The sequence below is a fragment of the Cyprinus carpio genome, chromosome B19 (assembly GCF_018340385.1).
Source record: "Cyprinus carpio isolate SPL01 chromosome B19, ASM1834038v1, whole genome shotgun sequence".
NCBI lineage: Eukaryota > Metazoa > Chordata > Actinopteri > Cypriniformes > Cyprinidae > Cyprinus > Cyprinus carpio.
Genome location: NC_056615.1, coordinates 602,708 through 621,023, shown reverse-complemented (window position 1 = coordinate 621,023; position 18,316 = coordinate 602,708). Strand labels below are relative to the sequence as shown.

Genomic DNA, 18,316 nt, shown 5'->3' with positions numbered 1-18,316 from the left:
CGATCTGATGCCATATCGCAGCACACTTTTTAGGGGTTCCAATCCTCATCGTCCTAATGTCAGTCCTTTTCAGAACCGTACGAGGCCAATTCTAGAGTCACCTCAGCACCGCTACCAGGGACCCAAAAGACGACCTTTATCTTCAAAACCCATAAACAAAAAAAACATAAACAAAAACAAAGTCACTACCAAACCAGTAAAAAATCCGCTTTAACCCCTGCAAAAGAAAACGGCACGAGTATTAAGATTAGACCGAATGTAATTCTTAACAGGACCAATGGATCATCCAACAGACATTCGCAAATAAAAAATGGCGGTAATACTCAAGTGGTCTCAAATATCAGTCAGTATAGAAAAGGAAACTCTGACAGTTATTTTTCCACAGATCATCCCATGGAAATTGATAACAGTACTCAGGAATATATGTTGAGGAAAACAGATGGCTCCATTGAGCATGTGGAGGTCAACAATGTGACATCGACAGGGTTTGTACTAATATGGGGGGCACCGAAAGGAAAGTTCAAACACTTCATAATCACTCAAACTGAGCTTGGACAAGAAAACAAAGACAAGGATGAGATGAATGAGGAGAGTGAGGAAAAAGAAAAAGACGACGATGATGAGAAGAGCCTTAAGACAACAGCAGCAAAGAAAAGTAGTTTGAGCAAGGGAAAAAGTGTAGTGTATGAATTTGTACCTAATGTACAGAGTACAAAAATGAACAAGAGTGGAGAAAACATTACAAGCTTTACCACAGTTCTCCCTGGAACAGCCCGCTCACACCAAATGGCGAATCTCTCACCACAGACCAGGTATTCTGTGTCCATCTTTGGAAAGGGACCAATGTTTCGCTCCAAAACTCACAACCTCATCGTACATACAGGTACCCAAAATCAAAAGTCAGTATTGTTAAACCTTAATCTGTCGATACAGCTCTGTAAATGGTCAAAGTAGTTGTTCTAAGGAAATATTTCTGAATATCTTCAGTTTTACTGCTTAGCTTGTCAGCACTGTTGCTTTCCATGCTGTTCAGTATACAGTGAACCCTTGACTAGCAAGGGCTTTTTAATCAAAGCAAAGTCAACTTCTTTGAAGCTTTGATTAATATCCATGCAATGTGCAGCGTGTAAATGTCAATAAATGTGTGAGTATAACACCTTTGTTCTCAGTGCTAACCTTGTGCATTAATTTGTGGACAATGTGTGGCCTGCATACTGAGCAGTAAATTAAGAAACTAGCCAGCTAGAAAATGAAGACACAGTAGATGGACATAAAATAAATAAATAAATAAATAAATAAAAATATTCCCCATCTATGTTAAAAGTAGTGGTTTAATAATTTGTTTTCTCCATACACTGATTTAAAATCCTGTCGAATGCTTTGCAATTCATTAGGTCAGTGGTTCACAAACTTTTTGGTCATAACCCCATTTAATCCTTTAAAAAAATCTAGCAAGTGATTTGCAGCTGTCGCTCTGTCATGTTTCCATAGACAACTTTTAGGTTGTCTATGCTGTATGTGGCAATGGTTGCATCCAGTGTAGACACTGTGCTTGTGTTGCTGTTGAACGAAAGCAGCGAGTTCATGATGCTGTCTGCTGAAGCACTACTTTTCGATGGTGAAGGTCAATGTCAGGCTTGCTGAGATGGTGTGAGGTCAAGACAGAGTAAAGTCAAAAAGTTTCAGAGGAATTAGTGTCCGGTGATGTCTTATAAATGGCAGAAGGCCAACCACCATTCACATACTTGATCGCCGCTGCAACTATTTGCTGATCTCCCACACTTTGAGAACCACTGCATTAAAGGGTTCATGAACTGCCTCTATTTTTTATTTTGTACTGTTCTCTGAGGTCCACTTATAATGTTATCAACATAATGTTTTCTGTCTTGTTTTTGACCCCCTCATCAGAATGATCTGTTTGAATAGGCGTGGAGGATTGTAGACTCAGAAGTAAAGGCCCACTGCTATAATTGGCTAATAACTGTGCATATTTAACAGCCTACATCCTTCACAGATGTTAGGTTAAAACACACACTTGTGTTGCGACATTACTGTCAGATCCAATATAGTCGCACAGCATCTTTTAGTTTCAATCTTTCTGAAAATCCTGCATCGAATTGTGCCTTGTTTGTGAACAAACAAATCGGTGGGCGGGGCTAAACAAGCAGCAATGTAAAATCTGTGGGCAGGGCTAAACAAGCAGTGATGTAGAATCATTGGGCAGGGCTAAACAGGCAGTGATGTAGAATCATTTCAGTGGGGCTAAACAGGCAGTCCTGTATAATCAGTGGGTGGGGCTAAACAGGCAGTGATGTAGAATCATTTCAGTGGGGCTAAACAGGCAGTCCTGTATAATCAGTGGGTGGGGCTAAACAGGCAGTGATGTAGAAACAGGCGTTGATCTTCTTCTGGGGAGGCGGTGCTTATCCACACTATTACATCTTAGAGTAGAACATTCCACAAGCTTTTGCTTTGGCAAACTGCCTTCAATATAAGCTGTTTTTAGACTAACTAAATCACCCTGAATTTACAAAAAAATATATATATTTTTTTAATTGCTAGTGAAATCTATTCGAATGCAAAAACACACACCCCTTTAATTATAAATTATGCATCTGTAGAAGAACAGTATGTCATGTTCCGTTTTTTTTTTTGCAAAAACTGTACCTGCCAGTATGTCTGTCCACACAGTCCCATCATGCAAATGTGTCTTGAATATCAGCAGAAAAACAGTTTGTTTAATAGTTTCACCTTAACATTGTCTCCATTCATGGTAATAATAACTAACTGTTCACAACTAATATTAACATTGGACTATACGAATGCATTTTTACTATGACGGCCACTACTCAATACATGTGTAGTGTATTTTTGGATCAATTTAGCTGAATTAATTTAACATAACTTTTTATTATTATTTTGAAAAGTATCTTTTTTTTTTTTTTGGATATGAGAGTTACCACTGATTAATGCAACAATTATGCCAGCTCAACAATTCTTCTTTAAAACCATCATAAATGCCACTATTTTAATTACAACAGAAAATAATATCAGCTTGTGCTTCTGTGTGTAAAAATGAAGAAAATCAAATGAAATGCATTACATTTGTTTGTATTAGTTATGTAAAATCAATATAAACATCGTGATGCCATGATGATTTTGAGCTAATGGTATTTTATTCTAAACTGTTTTATTCTGATGATCTGTTGGGCACTGGAATCACACTCAGAATCAACTCACCTTTTCTTTGTAACATAAATACAAGCTTCTGCTTTTAAACCATGGGAAATGCATCCACTGCATTACTGTAAATGTTTTTGTTCTTCTTAACAAACGGAGGGACCAGTCAAAATTATTTTCTGTGGTAATCGACAACCTGCTACAGATGCTGAGTTTTATGTGTCCCATTCTGGGAATAGTAACCTGGAATATTCCTTTTGATGACTATTCAGGAGATACTAATGAAGAACAAAATAGAGTTCTGGTACAAACAGTAAGATATATTCATGAGACAGTCCTGCTCATCACCATTTATCGCTGCTTTGATCTTCTCTCATTCAGGGTAAGATCACAGTCAGCCATCTTCATGTCTCCCCTCATCACTCACCCTCAGTCCAGGGTAAGAACATGGTCGCCCCCCTTGATTTCCAACAAACAGAAGTGGTTGAATCCTGTGTAAAATAACTTGTTCCATGTTGGCCAACAAGACACAAATTATGTTGTTTTTAATGAAATAACTCAACGAAAACGTGTTGTTTTTAATGTTTTTAATGAAACGGCCGTTCACCACGTTTCCTTCTCAGTGTCTCCACTTCCTCACTCATCTCTTCTTTGCATTTTTCTTCTCTTCTCCAGGTTCAAAAGAGCAGCATCAGCATCATAATATCACGCTTGTGTTTTCTTGCTCCTGTGCAGGACTTCATGTCAGTCATTAACAGCGACGTTTCTGTGGGGCTCTGTATAGGCGGTGGCCTATATACTGTATATATGTTTCGACTGCACATATATACACTTGTGTTTTCACTCAAATAACCAATAGTCAGCCTTATTTCTGAGACACGTATGTAAGGTTTGTCACAGAGATGAGAGAACTTTGAATGCAAGTAAACAAGTACTGCTTAACAATGTTTTATTCTGGTTTTGCATTCATTCTTACTTTTTTTTATATCAGATTTTTTCTGATTTTGACTTGTTTATCTGTAAGCTTATTTTTTCTTCTGTATTTCTCTTTTCTGTCACTTTCTGATATTGACCTGTATTTAATGTTCTGTACCCAGGCCCTGAGCCTCCATCCAATCTCGCCTTCAGCAATGTGACCGACAGCTCTTTCACAGTGTCCTGGACCAAACCCAGGAGCAAGGTGTCTGGATTCAAGATCACGTACACTCACGTGCAAGAAGGTACTGTAAACCTCAGGGGGGAAAAAAACAAAACAACAACAACACAAAAAAACACTATAAATCCTTCATGAAACTAGCAGCTCAAAGTAATAGACAATGGTCCTTTCTGCAAAGACGGGTATAAAGTTACTTCTTATTGTTGCTTGCCTGATTAGAGTAACAATCTGATGGTTAGTTAGTGTTCATTACATTAATGAGATAGAAGAATGCCGGTTACTTTAAAGTCCACATTACATAAAATGTGACACTATTTACTTTATTATATATATTTGTCTTGGTAATCTTCAATCAAAATCAGAAAATTTGCGCTGGAATGGCATTCCTTCTCTGATGACGTCAGTTTACAGGCTAGGCCAGCAGATACTTAATACTCTGTAAGTTTGCTGCAATTGAGAGATGGAGATGAGGAGCAACAAGGTAAAACCCCTCCCTCTGTTCAGTATTTAATTTCAGTTGGAAAGATGTCACAATAAGGAAGTAAAGTAGGTAGCAACGTCCTCTTCATGCAGACTTCAAGGGTTTGGAATGGGAAGTGACGCAGACACTTAAATGTTTTCACACAGTTCAGTGATTTGAAAGAAGTTGACAAGAATGAGTCTTCTCAAGTATGAGTCATCTTTACAGACAGAACAATTGGCAGATGGCTGCTGGTTTGAGCTGGTCCTAAGCAGCTAGCTCCTGCTCAGGACCAGTTAAGGACCATCTTAAACCAGCTCAAACCAGCAGCCATGCTTCAAAACGTACCTAACCAGCATATGTTGGATTTTTCAACAGTCCATTTAGAAATTTTCATGTTCTGGGAATGTTATCAGTGGCAAGTTTTGTTTTAGTTCCCAGAATGTTCTGCTAAAAGGTAGGATAACATTCTCTAAAAAACATTCTAAAAATGTTTTTGATAATATTGTTAGAACATTATCCTGTTGTTGATTGATGGTTTATTGAAAATAATAGTTTGTTTTGAAGTCACCATTATTGTGATCAGTAGTTGGGCAGTTTGACTCAAACTTTTCAATGTTAGTTTTTTTGGCTGTGGTAACTATATTTGTTATAGTAAAAACAGGGAGAGAAAATGTGATTAGATGAAGCTGATGTTGCAGATGCTAACGTCATGTAGTGAACTGACCAACTGATCTCATCTAGAGTTTAATCCATGTTATTAGTTTCATATCAGTGACGGTAGTAATGCATTTCAACAGAAAAAATCCAGCATTTTTAGTCTTTAGTCATTGTTCACAAACTATTTCGAGCTACTGAATGCTTACACACACAAACATCAAGAATCAGTGTATGATCCTCAACAATGGTGACATGCTTCAAGCTGAAATGAATTCTGGGAGCCAATGATAAGTTTCGTATGATGTACAAAGAATACATTGCAACATGAAGCATGCCACCATTGTTGAGATTCATAAACTGATTCTTGCTGTTAGTGTGACAAAGGCAATTTTTTTTTTTTTTTTAATTCTGCCAATTATAGCAGTGGGCCTAAAATCCTGCTGGATCTCAGTTGGCAACTAATACCATAGATTAGACTGGATGAAATCAGATTGTTACATAATGATATCTTAACCATCAGCAAGCAACCAGCATCATTTAATCATGCGCATTCTAGCTGTTTTTGCCATAACAAACATAGCTACAGCAGCTAGAAAAAAAAAAATCTAAATTGCCCAAGCAAAGCAAGCACTGATCACCATAATGGTGACACCAAACCAAACTATTACTTTTAAACAGACATCAATATCTAAACGTCTGTTAATCTCAATAAGACCTTTTGTAAATGAATGACAGAAATAAAGTCAATCTGGTTCATAAGTGAAGCTAGTAATGCTGTTTATGGAGTTATTTAATGAAGTTGGAGCTTCATCAACAAAGGTTGGGTTTTTACTTTCAACCAAAATTTGACATTGAGCAACATTTAAGTCCATATCCAATGTCCAATGGGGACCTCTCCGCTTAAATCTTTATTAGAATGTTAAGGGATAATATTCTAATAATTTTATCAATAAACATTTTTAGAATGTTTTAAGAGAATGTTATCCTACCTTCTAGGAGAATATTCTGGGAACTAAAATAAAACTTGTTGTGGAAAACATTTCCAGAACATATATAATGTTCTCGGAACATTCTTAGAGCAATAAAATTCCTAGCTGGGATGGTTCTCCACTGAGCCCCTTTTTGCCCCATCCTGATAAGCCTACAGTCCCATAAGAGCAAAGCAAAATGTCCTTTGAAACTTACCTGTTAGCAATGGGTCTTGATGCTGTTCCAACAGAGCAGAAAATGGCCATACTCATTCTCGTTCAACAGCAGCTACTATTGGAAGATGAAAATCTGTCTTTGGACAAAGCTGTAATTACGGCCTCTCATATCAAGTCTGCTACCCAGTGCTCTGCTAAAGTAAACACTGCACATGAATCAAGCATAAGCAGTGGATGCACACAGGTCCACAGGGCAGAGGCAGATGTATCTTCAAGTGCAAACATACACTATACACACCCTCAAGTTCAGCAGCGATGTGGAAATTGTGGCTCCACTGGACACTCATCTCGTGCCCTTGACTTTCCAGCACAGGGACAAACATGTCGACACTGTCAAAACCTGGACCACTTGCAAAATGGTGTCAGTTTGCTCCAGTTCAAGCTCCTATACAATGAAATCTACATGCTAATGTACCCCTGCTATTATCCACTGAATTGACACCAATTCAGCAGACTTTTGTCAGTTACATCTTTTGTCTGTTTATAAAGTGCCTCTTTAAATTGTCTTTGTCTTCCTAAAAAGAAAAGAAAAGGAAATTTTTCAAGCATTTAAGGTCCTCATTTGATACCTGTTGATTGAAAGTGCCAAATATGTGTCTTTTGTTTCTTGTATATATGTTTGTTGTTTGTGTAATGGCAGGTGAGCCGAACTCTGTCAGCGTGGACTCAGAAACGGTCCATCTGTCCCTCTCGCCAGTGTCTCCTGGCTCCACCTATGAGGTCCGTGTGATGTCTCTACTCGGACAAGACGAAAGTGACTCTATCCAGGACACTGTAACCACTTGTAAGTTATTCATCATTTCTAGAGGGAGTGATATAGGAAACCAGTGGTTAAAGACCAGTCTGATAGCTAAAGCCTGCGCAGGGTTTATGTAAAGAAGGGCGTGGCTATGGTGTGAAGTTAGCCGATCACAGCAGTGGGCGTTTACTTCAGTTTCTGTAGGAGTAAGTGCCTCTTTAAATTGAAAAAAAAAACCTTTATACACATAATATAAAATAAAGAAACTATAGGACCCTTTTTAAGGGATAGTTCACCCAAAAATGAAAATTCTGTCAACATTTACTCACCCTCATGTCATTCCAAACCTTTTCTAAAAAGTTGCTTTCTTATGTTGAACGTAAAAGAAGATATTTTGAAGATTGCTGGTAATCAAACAGTTAGTGGTTGCCATTGAATTTCATAGTAAGAAAAAAATATATATTATGGAAGTCAATGGCAACCACCAACTTTTATGTTCAACATAAGAAAGCAACTAATACAGGTTTAGAAGGACATGAGGGTGAGTCAATGATGACAGAATTTTCATTTATGGGTGTACTATCCTTTTAACATTAAAGTTACAAGACATTAAAGTTGGTGTGTCTGTAGGACCAAAGAGAATTGCAGTTGGTTTATTTCAATGGCATGGCATAACAACACTGGAAGCATGGGTTGGCCTCCTGTACCTGTTTGCCAGTGTCAGAGGCTTTAAAAAGAATGTCTGCTGTAATTTTGATGGATTGTGTGTCTCTCAGTGCCTGACCCACCAACAGACCTGAGGGCCATAAACGTCACAGACAGTAAAGCGCTGCTCCTGTGGAGACCTGCGTTGGCTACCGTCGACCATTATGTCATTGTGTATAGTTCTGACACAGGTGAGCGAAGTCTGCAGTTTAAATGGTCTCAAATACTCTGAGTTTTGTTGCTGTACAGAAAATTTAAGATGGGACATTTGCTCAGTGATACTACAATGTGATTTATACATTGTCCGAAAAGAAAGGACTGACACTTTCCAATATTCCTGAAAAATGAAATTCCTGTGTTCTCATAAGCACCTGGGCCTGGAATCAGCATCAGAGTGTCTGGCAACGCTGCTGAAGAGCAGCTGCAAGCACTGCAGTCCTCCACACGGTACAGAGTGAGTGTTCACAGCCAGCTGGGAGACCGGAGCAGCTCCAGAGCCACCACAGCCTTCACTACATCCAGCGGTTAGCATCACCGTCTCCCATTTGCTCAGCAGTCGTCCGCTCAGGTGCTCCGATATGAGCCAGAGGGGCTAACAACACTAACCTCACTTTTCTGAGCCATCACTGTTAAATCATTTTCATTGATTTTTAGCGACACACGAAGGCAGTTCTCAGTTTGCCACAAGTATAGTTCTTCACAATAACTATGAACATGAAAATTTAGATTTAATTTTCATTGAATACCTCACTTCTTTTGTGAAATGTTGCTTAAAGGGGTTATATGAGGATGCTAAAAAGAACATTATTTTGTGTATTTGGTGTAATGCAATGTTTACATGGTTTAAGGTTCAAAACACATTATTTTCTACATACCATACATTATGTTGCTCCTCTATGCCACGCCTTTCTAAAACCATTGATTTTTACAAAGCTCATCATTCTGAAAATCATTCTGCTCTGATTGGCCAACGATCCAGTGTGTTGTGATTGGCCGAATACCTCAATCCTGTGACGGAAATGTTATGCCCCTTTCCATATTTGTAAACACACAGCAACTCCATGACAACGAGAATAAACATTACGCCTTCTTTCTCTGCGTAAACACTTGGGTGGTGTTATGCAAATCTTCCCACACAGTGACATAGATTTGTGGGGACGTGTTTAAATGAGGCGTTTTAGGAAGGCTTGGACTGGTCTTAACTTTTATAAAGAATATCTCTTTGGGTTTGAGACTTTAGTCTTTGCAACTTTACAGATCATATATATGCACAAACAGCTTGTAACACTCCAAAGACAAAGGAAAACTTAAAAATTGCGACATATGACCCCTTTAAAAAGCATGCTTATGCTACCTTTTATTTCTTTATTTTGATAGCTCCTGTTTAAGGCAGAAGTTTTCCTAACTATGTTTCAGGTAAAAAGGTGGATGGTCCTCGTGATCTCAAAGCCGGTCAGGTTACGCCTCGTACCGCGGTTCTGTCTTGGAAAGCACCTGTATCAGCCGTCAGCAGTTACAGGCTGAGCTATTACACGGATGGCCAGGACGTTCAGGTTAGATTTTGACATCAGCTGAGCGCATGTCTACAGTATATCAGCAGCATAGTGTGAGTTATGATAGTTTGTCCCCTTGAAACAGCCTCTGTTACCCACCGCTCTCATCACATTGAGCATTAACCGTGTGAACTGATCGTCTGTTATAGTTATAAATATGTGTTTCCTCTACACAGGAAGTAATTCTTGGCCCCACGGTCAAGGAGTTCAAGTTAACCAGACTGTACCCATCGTCAACATACACAGCACACCTGCAGGCCGAGCGGGACGGTCTGTACATGAGCACCATCTCTACAGACTTCACCACCGGTACTGATGACCGTCTGTCCTCTGCTGCCTCTGTGTCTGTGTGCAATCATCTAGTGGTTAATCATCACTCTTCCCTAGTGTATTTGTTAATCTCAAAACACCTGTCAAAAACAACGTCACATTTCAACATAAAATCAAAAAACCACTGAGCGCTATATTTAGCAAGTAAAACAAGGCCTATTTTAGAACCGTTATGTTTTGCTTCGACATTATATTAACTCACAGTTAAACACATTACACATATATTCTCCCCAAATTCTCAGTAGGCTACAAGACACATTTTGTACAATGATATATTTCTATTGATATATTTTTTGTAGTAGCATTTATATAGTGGTGGTGTCTGTTTGGCATATAGTGTGCTTAACTATTTGCAGAAAATAAGATCCATGTGATTAGTCAAGTCAAGTCACCTTTATTTATATAGCGCTTTAAACAAAAAAGATTGTGTCAAAGCAACTGAACAACATTAATTAGGAAAACAGTCTGTCAATAATGCAAAATGACAGTTAAAGGCAGTTCATCATTGAATTCAGTGATGTCATCATCAAGCTCAGTTCAGTTTAAATAGTATCTTTGCAATCAAGTCAACGATATCACTGTAAATGAAGTGTCCCCAACTAAGCAAGCCAGAGGCGACAGCGGCAAGGAACCAAAACTCCATCAGTGACAGAATGGAGAAAAAAAACCTTGGGAGAAACCAGGCTCAGTCGGGGGAGCCAGTTCTCCTCTGACCAGACGAAACCAGCAGTTCAATTCCAGGCTGCAGCAAAGTCAGATTGTGCAGAAGAATCATCTGTTTCCTGTGGTCTTGTCCCGGTGGTCGTCTGAGACAAGGTCTTTACAGGGGATCTGTCTCTGGGGCTCTAGTTGTCCTGGTCTCCGCTGTCTTTCAGGGCTGTAGAGGTCATTATAAACAAAAGTTTTTGTCATTTAGCTTAAAGAGATCATTGGTGAAAGTGTCTGAATAGACACTACAATATTTCTAATTCATACATCATGATAGTGGCCTATCTAGCACTGCCTTTTGTTTTATGCTGATTTAAAATTTAAAACATTGTTTTTCATTTTATCATGTTGATGAGAATTTACTGCAAATTATTATTGTACATAGTGAGAAGAAATTGTCAGGATGCACTGGAGAAATAAACAAACAAACAATATATATATATATATATATATATATATATATATATATATATATATATATATATATATATATATATATATATATATTGCCGGAACTTCCTGTGACGGAATGAAACATTAGAACATTGAAAATGATGGACTGGCTACCTCAAAGTCCGGACCTCAACCCCATCGAAATTTGGGCCGAGTTAGAAAATAAAATGGATAGATCTGTTGTACATTCAAAGGAAAGCCTATGGCTTAAGTTGCAGAAGCCATGGGATAACATTAGTGTTGAAATTCTCAGGAAATATATTTACACTATGCCAGAGAGATGTGCTGCTGCAATTGCTGAAAAAGGCAAAAACTGTCAATATTTTTCAGATGTGTCAGGTGTTCTAACAATTTTGGCCACCACTGAAGATGTATACATTTGTGATCTTGAGTTGAAGCATGTCCATGTTTTCATGAGGTTCCCCCTGTCACTCTGCTCTCTCTCTCTCAGGGAATCTCCGGTTCCCGTTTCCCACTGACTGCTCGCAGGAGAAGAAGAACGGAGCGCTGGAGTCTGGTATTGTGGAGGTGTTTCCACAGGGCCGCGAGGGAAAGCCGCTGATGGTTTACTGTGACATGGAGACCGATGGAGGAGGATGGACGGTATGAATCAATCCGTCACATCACATCTTTACTAGTGGTTCAATGACCAGGTCAAGAGGAGATGAATTAGTGGTGAAGATGATTAAAAAAGGTGGAAGATTAATGGTACATGCATAGTCACCATAAACCATATTCTACAAAAACTACTTAACATAGAAAGACTTCTCTTTCCACAAACACAGTCACTAACGTCAAAATTACCACATTTGATTTGAAGCATCACACACATGTAGCACAAATGATTGTGTGGGATAAGTTGCTTGATATAGCAGCTAACATCAGTATGAGTAACAGTAACAGTGACGTTGGTTAAATGTTAAATAATACATTACAATATTCCATAAAGAGATGTTAGTTAGCCATTCCCTGCTGAAGTGGCATCATCTCTTTGTTTGTGTGTCCAGGTTTTTCAGCGAAGAAAGGATGGGAAGATGAACTTCTTCAGGAGCTGGCATGAATATAGTAATGGATTTGGAGCAATGGATGGGGAATTCTGGCTCGGTGAGAAACGCAGTTATCACACTCCGTTTCCTCTGTAAAGTGCCTATGTTATAATGCAGGACCACACTTCTGCGCATCTTTTTCTGAAACAGCATCTGTTACACAGTCAAGTGTACAGCAACAGTCAGGAAGGTTTGTACTGCCTTCTAGAGGATGACATGCTGTCTTCTCCCCACTTTAGGAAATGAGAAGCTTCATAACTTCACTAAGATGAGTCCAATGACACTGAGAGTAGACCTCAGAGCAGGAGAAGAGACTGTTTACGCACACTATTCCTCATTCTCCATTGACAATGCGAAAAAACACTACACCATCAGAGTGTCTGGATATTCTGGCACAGCTGGTGAGTCTTACTCCATGCAATGACAGCCATTATGTACATGTAGGCAGGATGAGGCTGTACACCTGGACAACTCTGCACATCTTCATGTACAGGTGACTCACTGACGTACCATAATGGATGGCCGTTCTCCACGCGGGACAGAGACCCTCAGCCATTCATCACACGCTGTGCCATGTCCTACAGAGGCGGCTGGTGGTATAAGAACTGCCATGAGGCCAATCTTAATGGCCTCTATAACACAAACACCAATCAACAGGTAAAGCAGCAGACTTCACCCAATACATACAACTACAGTATATGTATATATATATATATATATATATATATATATAAAGTGCATTCAGAAAGTATTCAGACCCCCTACACTTTTTTCAATTTTGTTATGTTGCAGCCTGATACTACAATTATTTTAATTATTTTTTTTTCTCTTTAATCTACACTCCGTACCTCATAATGACAAAGTGAAAACAGAATTTTAGAAATGTCTCTAAATTTATTAAAACTGAAATATCACATTTACAATTAGTATTTAGACCCTTTACTCAGTCCTCAGTTGAAACACATTTAGCAGCAATCACAGCCTCAAGTCTTTTTGGGTATAACGCAACAAGTTTTGCACACCTTGACTGGGGGATTTTCTGCCATTCTTCTTTGCAAATCCTCTCAAGCTCGGTCAGGTTGGATAGGGAGCGTGGCTGGACAGACATTTTCAGGTCTCTCCAGAGAGGTTCGATAGGGTTCAAGTCAGGGCTCTGGCTGGGCCACTCCAGGACTTTCACAGAGTTGTCCCTAAGCCACTCCTGAGTTGCCTTGGCTATGCGCTTAGGGTCATTGTCATGTTGGAAAGTGAACCTTCGGCCCAATCTGATGTCCTGAGCTCTGTGGAACAGGATTTCATTGAGGATATCACTGTACTTTGCTTCATTCAGCTTTCCCTCAACCATGACCAGTCTCCCAGTCCCTAACACTACCAGCACACTTTACTTTTCGGATGGTACTCTGCAGGGCATGTGCAGAGCTGGTTTCCTTCAAACATGACTCTTAGAATTGAGGTTCATCAGACCAGAGAATCTTGTTTCTCAGAGTCTGAGGATCCTTTATGTGTGGTTTTGCAAATTCCAAGTGTGTTTTCATGTGTCTTCACTGAGAAGAGTCCTGGTTGTGCCAAACTTCTTCCATTTGAGAATTATGGAAGCCACTGTGCTCTTGTGAACCTTCAGTGCAGCAGAAAATTTTGTAGCCTTCCTCAGATCTGTGTCTCGCTACAATCCTGTCTCTGAGCTCTGCAGTCAGTTCCTTTGACCTCATGGCTTGGTTTTTGCTCTAATATTCATTATCAGCTGTGAGGCCTTTTATAGAGAGGTGTGTGCCTTTCCAAATCTTGTCCAAAAACGAATCCGGGGCCCCCCTCTCCCTCACCAGGCCCTTGGGATCATCCTATCGTTTCCCCCGTTACGGTGCCATGATTCTGAATACTTATATAAATGTGATATTTCCTTTCCTTTTTTTTTTTTTATAAATTTACATTAAATTATTTTTTTTTATTAAATTTAATAAAATTCTGTTTTCAGTTTGTCATTATGAGGTATGGAGTCTAGAATCTTGAGATATAAAAGGAACTGAAACAATTGTAGTATCAGGCTGCAACACACCAAAACTGAAACAAGTGAAGGGGGTCTGAATACTTTTTGAATGCACTGTATGTGTATATATATATATATATATATATATATATATATATATATATATATATATATATATATATACACACACACACACACACACACATATATATATATATATATATATATATATATAAGGGCGTGATCTGAAATGAAATTAAACCCAAACACATATTGGTATGCACCAGTTGTAAGGACTGTGTTTGGTTTCTCTCAGGGCGTGATCTGGACGGAGTGGAAAGGCAAAGATTTCTCCATTCCCTTCACTGAGATGAAATTCCGCCCAGCCTCATTCAGACCCTGAACACGAGGATAAACAAATTAGTGCAGAAGAGCTGGGATGCCCTCCCATTATGGACAAAAACATAAACAAACCATCATTGAAAAACAAGTATCATTACTGCACTTATAACCACACAATCAGGCTTCATAACTACATATACACTCTTAATCCAATTGTCTTATCTTTAGTCTATATGTAGTATTGTACAGTGTTTGGATTCTCTATGCTCTGTGCATTGTGACACCCCACAGCAGCTGGAAGAAATTTTATGCACTGCCTTCTCTACAATGAAGCTGTTGACTAGGTGTCACATATACTGTATCAGCTTGAACTATTAAGAGTCTGATGTTTGTATTCATATTGCTTTGTATGTACCATATTTCAGTGTCTTACAGAAAGATTTCATAAAATAAAAAAGCTGTAAGTTGGTATATGTTAGTGTTTTAACATTCTATGGTTCTATAAAAATATATATTTGATATAAAAAACATGCTAACATGATCATTTTGCGTAAGTATTATTATTATTTTTTTTTTTTTCTGAGTGTTTCTCACCTACCAGCTTTGTGGGCAATAAAAGAAAATAATATTGCAAAACAAAAAGTGTTGTGAAAATGCTCAGACACACAATCTGTCATAAACTGCTTCAAGACACGAAGGCTGAGAATCCAAATGCAGTGTTTATTCAGAGCCTAATCCATAACCACAGTCCACACACAGACAAAAGTCATATACAAGAAACACATTCAAAGATTAATCCAGAACGATGGGCAGAATAAAGCAAGACACAGGGAACCAGGAAATAACAGCTTAGAAATGCAGTACATAACACATGCAATACTTTACAATGAATGACTGGATGAACCAGGCTATAAAGAGTGAGCAAACAGGGTTAATGAGATTCAGGTGAAAACAATCAGGCATCATGAGTTTGGGTAGTGGGAAGTAGGCATGGTGATAGAACCCTCTGACGGTGAGTGGGAGGATCAACCAGGCATAGCTGAGGACTACCACGGCGGAGAAGGTGGAGCAGGAAGCCACAGCAGAGTTTGAGACCCCAGAGGAGCTAAAATATAGAGCACAGTTTATTTACTGCCCCAAGGGCCCAGGCAGGGAACTCAGTTAAGTTCAGGGTCCGCTTCTTGGACAGGAAGCATAGAATGTTCACGAATGGCCTCTTTGGCCATGGCAGTGTAGACAGACAATTCAAAGATGGTCTCCATGGTTGAGACAGGACATGCAGAGAGTTCAGGGACGGCCTCCTTGGTCATGACAGGGTGGATAAAGGGTCTAGAGATGGCCTCCATGGCGGTGACAGGCCAGACTGTGAGTTCAAAGGTGGGTGCTACCACCTTGAGAGGAGCTGGAGCAGATGCCACTGCCTCAGGAGGAGCTGGAGAACAATACGTGGCCCAAACGCACCAGAATGCAAGCCCCAAAATGGGAAGTGTTACCGCCAGGGACATGACTTTGGGAGCCGTGGAGCTTGAGAGCGCTGAGTTCACTGGGATGCCTGCCACTCGTACCTACATCAGAGGTCCTTTCTAGGTGCTGATCCACCATCTGGGCTGGATACATACTGGATCCGGGTGACTGCAGTGACCCTCTGATCTGGATAGAGACTGGATCTGGTGGCTACGGTGACCTCGGAATAAGAGAGAAACAGACTAATATGAGCGTAGATGCCATTCTTCTAACGATGTAGCAAGTACATCAGGTGTTATGGGAAGTGTTCCCGGTTCCAGTTTACCTAATTAATGCAGCCTAAAAATCCTTTAAAGGATTTGGATATTAGAAGCGTATTAGTATGTTATGTGTAAGCCAGGTTAAAGAGATGGGTCTTTAATCTAGATTTAAACTACAAGAGTGTGTCTGCCTCCCGAACAATCTTAGGTAGGTTATTTCAGAGTTTAGGCACAAAAATAGGAAAAGGATCTGCCGCCCGCAGATGACTTTGATATTCTAGGTATTATCAAATTGCCAGAGTTTTGAGAACGGAGCAGACGTGGAGGACTATAATGTAACAAGAGTTCATTCAAATACTGAGGTGCTAAACCATTCAGGGCTTTATAAGTAATAAGCAAGATTTTAACCCTTTGTCTTCGCTGATCTTCATTTACAAATGCGTCATTAAAATGAACTGTAACTCAGTGAAGAGATATCTATAGAAAGCCTGACATGTCTATTTTTAAACTAAATAAGTGCTGCCGAAAAAACAAATATTCTGTGATAAAGTAATCCATATGAAAACAATGCGACCTCCTTTTCACCACCCCCCCCATCATCATCTAATAATACCACCACCACCACCCGACCACCCCTATATTCAAATTCTAATGTTTCACTAAAGCGCGTGGCTTGAATACGCCCACACAACAGAAGCCAACGCAGCGAGACGGTTTTCAAGTTTTTTTATTTTACTGTTTGCTTCGCGATGAGTGGAATAAGACATGATTCACCCCAAAAAGATGTGATGTGGATGAGGATTTGAGATTTGGATTTCCTCAGAAAAAAAGAATGAAGCACTTTATTCAGCAGAGATCATAAACATGAGTAAGTCTTTTTTTTATTTATTTATATACTTGTACTAGTGTTCACATAACGTGTAAACATTTTACTGGTTAGACTTTTTCCAAACTATAATTCCTGACTAAATGTATAATCAGGTGAAATATTATGAAGTTTCAATAACAATATACAATACTACCATTCAAAAGCTTGATGTAAATAATATTGTAACAATTAGCAGTTGATCTATTAACGTGGGTTGACTGGAGCTAAGCTAGACTGTTAATCTAACGGCTAGCAGGGTGCTAGCACCTACACGTCACGATTTACTTTTCGCTAGCGGGCAGAGCGAACACTCGCGTCCCATACACCGCACGACCGTGAGTGTCTCTGTGAGCAGAGTTATTAACACACCAGCCAACAGGAGGCAGTATTGTCTGTTACTCTTTTAATTCTGAACTCAACATTCAAACTTCCACAGGCAAGGCCATATCACAAGTCACTCTTCTACACATCTCTCTCCATGACGGTGACATTCACCCATTTATATAACAGGGCTGTAAATGAACCCAAATTAACCCAAATTAACTTCACTGTAAAAAGTGATACTCTATATTTACTCAATAAAATTGTGGCAACAGATTACAAGCAATATTATTAATTAAATTTAACACATTAGAATTAATTAGAATTAATCAAATGAGATGCTTACAAGCAATAATTCAAAATGAGTAAAATAACATGAAAAAAATAAGTAAAATGTATACAAAAATATTGGTTTTTGTTAGACAAAAAACGAGAAGCACCTGGCTGCAGCCTGCATATAGAGGCAGGGTTGCACATGTTAACCCGCCCCATACCTACTCTGATTGGTTCGATCGTCTTTCATAGGCATACATGATAGGAAATGTGTGCGTAGTTGGTGTGTACACTGTTAAAAATAATACACTATATTTACTTAATAAAATTGTGGCAACAGATTACAAGCAATATTATTAATTAAATTTAACACATAAGAATTCATTAGAATTAAGCAAATTTGATGCTTAGAAATTAACCATTCAAAATGAGTCAAATAGCACAAAAAAAATAAGTTAAAAAAAAAACAAAACAAAAAACATTTCTTTGAGAAAGAAAAACAAAATCACTATGCTAAGGAATACTATGTTATTCATACCAGGCCAGTAGTTTAGCGATTAAGAAACACAGCGCAAAAATGTAATTCACAAATTCATGTTTTTGTTGCTT

The 18,316-nt window shown here is 38.9% G+C and overlaps 1 protein-coding gene across 1 annotated transcript in view; it reads left to right on the top strand.

Moving 5' to 3' along the window:
• LOC109088009 (tenascin-like) overlaps positions 1–15,062 on the top strand; it is a 48,539-nt gene extending 33,477 nt beyond the window's left edge. Inside the window, exons 7-18 of the mRNA XM_042745385.1 lie at positions 4,278–4,400; positions 7,302–7,445; positions 8,177–8,296; positions 8,474–8,633; positions 8,776–8,792; positions 9,522–9,658; positions 9,835–9,967; positions 11,568–11,752; positions 12,157–12,253; positions 12,435–12,596; positions 12,689–12,852; positions 14,496–15,062. Coding sequence (XP_042601319.1) covers positions 4,278–4,400; positions 7,302–7,445; positions 8,177–8,296; positions 8,474–8,633; positions 8,776–8,792; positions 9,522–9,658; positions 9,835–9,967; positions 11,568–11,752; positions 12,157–12,253; positions 12,435–12,596; positions 12,689–12,852; positions 14,496–14,582 — 1,529 coding nt within the window. The 3' untranslated portion in view covers positions 14,583–15,062. The remainder of the gene's footprint in view (positions 1–4,277; positions 4,401–7,301; positions 7,446–8,176; positions 8,297–8,473; positions 8,634–8,775; positions 8,793–9,521; positions 9,659–9,834; positions 9,968–11,567; positions 11,753–12,156; positions 12,254–12,434; positions 12,597–12,688; positions 12,853–14,495) is intronic.
• Positions 15,063–18,316: the final 3,254 nt, after the last annotated feature.